Consider the following 8,210-nt stretch of genomic DNA (forward strand, 5'->3'; position numbering starts at 1 on the left):
GTCTAGTAGGTTCTTGATTTTTACTGATTTTTTATTATGACAGAAATTTAGGACATAATTTGAATTGAGTTCTAGGGTTCATAATTTGAAATTTAGGACAAAAATTGAGTTCTAGGGTTCATAATTTATATTAGGACGACAATTTTGGACAGAAATATGTAAAGGTTCTAGGTTTTTAGGGTTCATCCATCTATATTTGGTTTTTGAATTGAGTTTGTGAGAGCATGAGATTTGTGTAGATTTTCTTGAAGTGTTAAACACTAGGAGATGCAAATTTGAAGTGGTCATGTTATATGCAAATTCCTCAATAGTGTTTTCTCATGTATATCTACTGTTGTAGTTGCTCATGTACAAGTTCTTAGGTGGTCCTGTTATATGCAACATTGAAGTGGTTCGATTGTTCCCAAGTGGCCTTTTGTTGTTTGCATGGAATGATTCCGAGTGGCCTGTGTTTTGCGAAATGTTGATTCATTTATGTTCCGGCAAATTTCTGGCGCTTGATTTGTCCACCTTGTAGCAAAGGTCATGCCAAAATTTTCCATGAATTTTGGCATGACTTGTGCTACAAACTAGGACATATCGAGTGCCCAAGATTTGCCGCAACGGGAATGAATCAACATTCCTGCAAAACATAGGTCTTTTATGTCATTATTTATTTTATTAGGTCTAGAATTAATTGACTAGATTTAATCGTAGGAAACATGGCTAGCAACGATGAAGGACATGGTTCTGGTGATTGCAACGTCTACAAGGCAGCAGACGCCTATTTGAACTATCTCGAGGAGCAACAGTTGTTGCAGTGCCAACCTAGCACATCCGAGACTCCGACGCTCTATGTGGTTAATGTACCGCGGCAAAGGTTGTACGTCAACACATTCCCCATAGAAAAGTTCTTCCTTCGATTTGATTACATCTTCCACATGTTTCACTTGAAAAAGCTGGATTTTACGTTTGTTCGCCTTTTTGCCTTGTACATGAACTACATTATCAGGATTGAGCAAATACCTTATATCTATGTCGCTGACCCGTACTTCATGCACGAGGGCTTCTTGGCAGTCTGCCCAAAGCACCATGAATACGCGAGTAACTACATCGCCAATTTCATGGTTAGCAATAAGGACAAGGAGACGATTCTCGTGCGTTATCATCCCATGTAAGTCATCCGCGGATACCCTTCCTTCGATTTCACTCATTTATTTGCACATGTGGAGGCTAATTTGAGGTGTACTTATTTTGCACAGTGATGGGCGCGCCATTCTCAGCATCCTTTATCCCCGATTCTCCCACGCGCTTTACTTGGACTCGTCGAAGAACATGAAGAAAAAGGATTACACCCACATCAAGTCTGTTCTCGACAGTGCTCTCTTAAGCTACAACCTACCGGGTGGAGATATCACGCTCAAGAAGACAAGGAACCACGCGCGCCTTCGGCCATAAGACCGACTTCTGCTGCATCCAGCAACCGAGTGGTACTCTCGGTGATGGATTCTATGTCCTCCACCACATGCTGGAGTACAGACCGGATCAGTAGAACTTCGCGTGTCACCTAAAATTAGGAGATGTCCCGGATCATCGACTCCGAGTTGAGTTCTATCACATCCAGCGTGAACTTGCCCAAATCATCATGAAGGAGGTCCTAAAAAATAGGGTTGTTCTACGAAGAAGGGAAAATGTCGCGGGAAGACGTCCGAACACGCGTAGCCGCTTAGCGTCTTGACCTGAAGCCTTTCACTGCGCTCGGGGACTATCTCTCTGATTTGGATGGATGGCACGACATGTTGGAGTGATTGACGATATATGACAATGTGTCTGTTTAGTCCATACTTTTTCTATGACGAAACTTTGAGTTATGCACGACAAAACTTTGTGATTTAATTAAACTGTTCTCCTCAACTAGCGAAGATCACTCTAGTTAGGGCATTTTGGGTACGATGAACTTTGTTATTTATGCTTATGATATGTTGCTTCTAATTTTGCCAACTTTGCCTCTTTCTGTTGCTCAAATATATATGTTGCATAGTATCGACTCATGTGACGATGCAGATACATAGATCATCGATAGTGAAGAAGTGCTATGCCAGGAGTATACGATGAGTGGCCTGAGTGTCAGGCCCAGGCGTACCGGTTTCCGAGCGACAACCAGAGAGGGTTCGATAGCAGAGCCGAAGCAGAAAATAGTTAGTTTAGGTTCACGCTAATGCGAGAGAGGGATCTGAACCGGCGCCTCAAAAGTATTACATTATGTATGATAAGACATATCAGTTAACTTGTATCGCCATATCGTGATTATGATATGATGACATGATTTGTGCTGGATGATATGATGAGACTATTATGTGTATGATATGATGAGCATATTGCATGTTTATGATATGATTAGAATATTGTATAAAACCTATACAAAAACATCACAAATATGTAACAAAAAATGTGAAAATATAGTAGTAGCGCTGGACAGGAAAACGCTACTGCTAAGCCACTTAGCAGTAGCGCTGGTATGGACAACGCTACTGCTAAGTAGGTATAGCAGTAGCGCTGGTCAAAATGTGTTACCGCTAAATGTTAGTTGTAGCACCGTATCAGTAGCGCGGGACCCCGCGCTACTTATAGCCCTTAGACCTGCGCTACTGCTAGGCTTTTCCCTAGTAGTGTTGGGATTCTTTCTTTTGTGATTTGTGAATTTTGATAGAGCCCGTGTTTGGGGAGATGGATTACGTTGAGAGGCAAACGCTAATTAAGAGAGAGAGGTTAATTAGTGGCGATTAAGATCGGAGTGTGCCTTGCGTGATTGTGGGAGTTGGCGACGCAGGGCGTGGGGGTGTTTTCCTCCGCGCTGGAGTATAGTCAGTCAATGCACGCAGAAAATAGATTAGGATATGGCGGCTGCTACAAATAAGTCGGATGATTTCCCCAGGAAATCATCCGGCTAGCCAGCCGTCCGATCTGGCGCCTGTTTTGTTCGATGGCAGCAGCCTGTCCCCGATCCATACCACGTCCTCCTCTGTAGTGATGAAGGTGCAACAGCCCCTTGTCAAATCCACACCGCGCCTCCTTGAACACACGGTTGGTGCAGCAAAAACAACGGATTGGCAACGGCGCCGGTGACCTCTCAGCACCGGAGCCGGCGGAGATGCTGCTTCATAGCTCCAAAAGAGTCGTCGGCGTCCCGCTGCATCGTAGCGCCGAGACTCACCGAGGGGTTGCACCATGGTAGCACCGACGGCTGCAAAAAAAGCTTCAACGCAGCAGTGACGACACCCCGACGAAGCTCCAATGCAGCTCCATGGAAGCACCGTCGACGCCGGCGAAGCTGCATTGCAACCCCGGCGACTCTCCATTGCAGCTCTGATGGAGCTCCATTGCAGCCGTGACAAAGCTCAAACAACCCCGGCGACGCTCCATTGCAGCCGCGGCGAAGCGCCACTGCAGCAGCAAAGAAGCTCCGACGACCCCCGGCGACCCTCCATTACATCCCGGCGGCGCTCCATTGTAGCTCTAGTGGAGTTCCATTGCATCCACGATGAAGCTCGAACGACCCCAACGCTGCTCCATTGCAGCCACGGCTGACGGCGGAGCTACGACGACCCTTCATTGCAGCCACGGGCGCACTCATTGCATCGCCGGTGATGACAGCGGATGCTGCGACGCAGCATGCGGCAGCCATGGCGGAAGCTGCGACGACGGCAAAATCTGCGGTGGAGTGCGGGGATGCTGCGATGCAACTCCGTTGAAGCTCCATTGCAGCCCCGACAGCGTGAGGATGAATCAGCCATGGGCCAACGACCGTCACCTCCTCCGCTGCGGTGAAACTGCTTAGAACAAGAGAAGGGAAAGGAAAAGAATCGGTGGAGGATATGTTTAGTGGAAGAAGATAAGGTGTAGGCGATTGGAGTGGTGGGTGGGCCCCACAACGCCACGTGTAGCACGGGAAGAGCGGCTTACGGGAGAGAGTTATCATCCGACTTAATTTAAACGTTTTCCTTAGGATATGGCTAGCCGTTAGGTGAGTTTAGTGGGCCTAATCATGCGGTGGTAATTAGTCTGTGTATATTCTGTTGGGTGTGTTTAAAGAAGATTTTGTTTGTTCTTTTGTAAGTAGTGTAGATTGATACCTTTTTTTAGATATAAGATTTGGTTATTTTTTTAGTCTACTTTTTTTTGAGAAACAAGCCTCTTTTGAGTCTAGATAAGATTGATTTTTTTTTAGAACTTCTAGATAAGATTGATATGTTGTCTTGAAACCTAATAACATCCAACAAAGAAGAGATGGGCCAGCCCACCCAGTCCTGAAGCCTGATATCCGAATTGCACTTGGGAGGCCTTCTCCGAGTCACAGGAAGAGTCGGTCCGCGTAACAAGGGCCAGCCCACCCAGCTGCCGACTTACTTAACCCAGGCTCCTGGCAACCTCCCTATCCCTTTTCCCCAAAATAATACGGTACCACAAGTCGAACCAAACCCTAGCTTCTCCTCATCGATCCCCGATCCCCATCCGGCGACTCGCCGGAACCCTAGCCCAGATCCGCGGCAACTCCGCCGCACCAGCCATGGGGACCCTCAGGGAGATCCTGCCGTCGCCCAAGACGTCGTCGTCCACCTTCTACGACCACAGCAGCGACCCGTGGTTCAAGGAGCGGTACGGCGGGGAGCCCGCGGAGGCGGCGGCGGGGAAGCTTGCGGGCCCCGCCAAGCCCGTGCCTCCCTACGGCAAGCGCACCGGCTTCGTGCCCCGGCGGCCGGAGGACTTCGGCGATGGCGGCGCCTTCCCCGAGATCCTCCTCGCGCAGTACCCGCTCGGCATGGGCCGCCGCGACGACAAGGGCGGGTCCAAGATCCTCGCGCTCACCGTCGACGCGCAGGGCAGCGTCGCCTTCGACGCCGTCGTCAAGCAGGGCGAGAACGCCAAGAAGATCGTCTACTCCAAGCACAGCGACATCGTGCCCAAGATCGCCACGGCCGACTCGGAAGCCGTCGAGGACGAGGAGTACGACAAGGAGGTCGAGGAGACCAAAGAGCGGACCGTAGCTGCCCTGCAGAAGATTGTCAACGTCCGCCTCTCTGCTGCCCAGCCCAAGAACGTTCCGACGCATGATTCGGAATCAAAGTTCATCAAGTATAAGCCGTCGCAGCAGTCGGCAGCGTTCAATTCAGGTGCCAAGGAGAGGATTATTAGGATGTCGGAGATGGCTTCGGATCCTCTTGACCCACCAAAGTTCAAGCATAAGCGGGTGCCCCGTGCGTCTGGGTCGCCGCCTGTGCCGGTGATGCACTCGCCACCACGGCCCGTCACAGTGAAGGACCAGCAGGATTGGAAGATCCCACCTTGCATTTCAAATTGGAAGAATCCAAAGGGTTACACAATCCCACTCGACAAGAGGTTGGCAGCTGATGGGAGGGGGCTGCAGGAGGTTCAGATTAATGATAACTTTGCAAAGCTTTCAGAAGCATTGTATGTTGCAGAGCAGAAGGCGAGGGAAGCAGTGCAGATGCGCTCCAAGGTGCAGAGGGAGCTAATGCTAAAGGAGAAGGAGAGGAAGGAGCAAGAGCTGAGGGCACTTGCACAGAAGGCCCGCATGGAAAGGTCTGGTGCTCCACCTCCATCTACAGGTATGCCTGTCGGAGGTGGGAGGGAGAGAGAGCGGGAGAGGGTTGTTGATGATGGGGATGCAGATATGGATTTGGAGCAGCCACGTGAGCAGCGCAGGGAAACTAGAGAAGAGAGGGAGGCGAGGATTGAGCGTGACAGGATCCGTGAGGAGCGGAGGCGTGAGAGGGAGAGGGAGAGGAGGCTGGAGGCAAAGGAGGCTGCTGGAACGCATAAAAAGAGTAAGCTCACTAGAGACAGGGACCGTGACGTTGGTGAGAAGGTGGCCCTGGGTATGGCACACACTGGTGCGAAGACCGGGGAAGTCATGTATGACCAGAGGCTCTTTAACCAGGACAAGGGAATGGACTCTGGTTTTGGTGCTGATGATCAGTACAACCTGTATTCGAAGGGCCTCTTCACAGCACAGTCCAGTATGTCCTCACTTTACAGGCCCAAGAAGGATGGTGATTCTGAAGTGTATGGTGGTGATGCCGACGAACAGTTGGAGAAGGTTATGAAGACAGAGAGGTTCAAGCCTGACAAGGCATTTACCGGTGCTCCAGAGAGGGCTGGCAAGAGAGATAGACCCGTGGAGTTTGATAAGCAAGAGGAGGCTGATCCATTTGGTCTTGATCAGTTCTTGACTGAGGTGAAGAAGGGAAAGAAAGCTGTGGACAAGATTGGTGGCGGAGGAACTATGAAGGCAAGTGGTGGATCTTCAAGGGATGATTACGAGGGTGGGGGGTCTGGGAGGTCTCGCATTAACTTCGAAAGAGGAGGGCGTTGAGGTATTTGCAGTGCACATTTATCTTCTGCAATTTTCATGTCCTCAGTGCATTTTCAAATATCATCCCGAAGGATTTCTTTGGAGAATATGATCCTTCTTACACAAGGAAGAACGCAAATATCATCCTGAAGGATTTCTTTGGAGAATATGATCTTTCTTGCAGAAGGAAGAACCTGATGCTTTAGTTGCTGTGATATGGCTGCTTGTTCTATTTCAACCGGAGTGTTAAACGGTGTACTTATTAGATCCTACGATGCTTGTATGCTGTGTATCTTTGTGACGGGATCCATGAACTTTGTCGTTGCACATGTTACATAGGCTCATCCATGCCCTGTTAATTTCAAAGCTGTATCGAAGTCGTAATATATCTGGCTGAACTGGGCATATGTGTCATCTCTTGTTTATCATGCTTACTGGTTGGATGAGTTTGTGGTCGTTTTCCAAAATAAGCAGGGAGATGTTTGAAGAAGAATGCCCTTCTACCTTGCTTGTGCTTGTTTTATTCATTTGTACAGGTGGCTTAAAACTTGCTCTGAAATTCTGTTTGTTAGATCATCGGCGGTTTGTTGTCAAACCTTCTCTGGTGGAGGAGTTGATGCCGAAATCCTCAACTGTTCTTGTTTGGCAGTGTCGACAGGTTGGCCTGAAGGATTGTGTGTGATCACAAGTTCATGGAACTCTGTACTGACCGGTTTCAGTTCTTTTAGCTGGGTTTGTTGATTTGATTTGTTTTTGATCTTGCAAAAGCCATGCAGACCATGTGTTAGCAAGAGTCCTCGGCCAAAAACTGATTGCTGTGTTTTGGATCTTTAGAGGGATGGGCCCTTTAAAAGTTAAGGGTCAGGCAGACCAACATCAAAATTCAAAACAAATTACTCCCTCCGTCCCATAATATAAGAGTGGTTTTTACCCTAGCTTTTACATTATGGGATAGAGGGAGTAGATGATTTGTCTCTATAAGAGTACAAAAGAATTAGGGTTCGTTCGAGGAGTACAATTTTGGGTGGGAAGTAGAGAATACAGTTTCAATAGGAAAATAAAAATATTCCTGTGAACCACTTCAGGTCGAAAACATGTGAAACTCATCATTCTCTTTTTTTTAAAAAAAAGAAAGAGTTTTTCCCCGGCTACATTTTTATTTAATGAAGCCATATCACCAACATAGTTCTCGAGCCATACCAGAAGTGAATCAGGTAACCAAACGGATGTCTGATGAAAAGCGCTTACAAGTTCAGGGTTAAGCGCTGCGTCTACTGACTACTGGTAGCCCGGCGTAGGTGAAGGTCACTTCCAAGCAATCCTGAGAAGTTGCCCCCTGCGCCCGTCCAGCAGAAGGATACATCGCTGAAGGCGTCGCAGAGTACTTTCCATTGAAGAAGATAACCACTTTCTTTTTCGCAAGGATGCAGTTCTCCAAACCCGAAAACAAAAATCATCCTTACGTGTCCACAAACTCCACAAAGGAGGCCGCTGCGACCAAGTTTAAAACAGGTTTAGTTTTATGTAAACGACTTAAGGCACAAATATATCCAAAACAGGTTGGTATCGGCAAGTGGTGGGAAATTTAGTGTCATACTCCTACAGTAAGAACTAGGAGTAAGAAGAATAAGACCCTTTTATAAGGGCTACTCTATCACATGCCATTGAAAGCTTGAGAATAATAGTTGTACACGCGTGCCCCTTCACCGACCGTCTCGCCTCGTCACGAAACGTACGCTACGTGCGTCGCCGATTGCCGGAATGAGCTGAGCTGAGCCTATATAAAGAGGCGCCGGCTAGTGGAGTGAACCCTAAATCAGTTCACTCACTTCCTCTCGCACAATCCTAGCCATCATTT

The 8,210-nt window shown here is 48.1% G+C and overlaps 1 protein-coding gene across 1 annotated transcript; it reads left to right on the forward strand.

Moving 5' to 3' along the window:
- Positions 1–4,394: 4,394 nt before the first annotated feature.
- On the forward strand, positions 4,395–6,766 carry SKIP (chromatin protein family). Its single transcript, XM_048680044.2, has 2 exons — positions 4,395–6,339; positions 6,420–6,766. The coding sequence occupies exons 1-2, from the start codon at positions 4,547–4,549 to the stop codon at positions 6,556–6,558; spliced, it is 1,932 nt and encodes a 643-aa protein (XP_048536001.1). The 5' UTR covers positions 4,395–4,546; the 3' UTR covers positions 6,559–6,766.
- The last annotated feature ends 1,444 nt before the right edge of the window (positions 6,767–8,210 follow it).

This window comes from Triticum urartu, chromosome 6A, assembly GCF_056163025.1.
Source record: "Triticum urartu cultivar PI428250 chromosome 6A, HENAU_Tu73, whole genome shotgun sequence".
Classification (NCBI taxonomy): domain Eukaryota; kingdom Viridiplantae; phylum Streptophyta; class Magnoliopsida; order Poales; family Poaceae; genus Triticum; species Triticum urartu.

Bases quoted from the DNA above. Each gene is read 5' to 3' on its own strand.
- SKIP (XM_048680044.2), top strand. From the start codon at position 4,547: ATGGGGACCCTCAGGGAGATCCTGCCGTCGCCCAAGACGTCGTCGTCC. The intron at 6,340-6,419 runs GTCTCGCATTAA...TCATGTCCTCAG, and splicing joins GAGGGTGGGGGGTCTGGGAG to TGCATTTTCAAATATCATCC.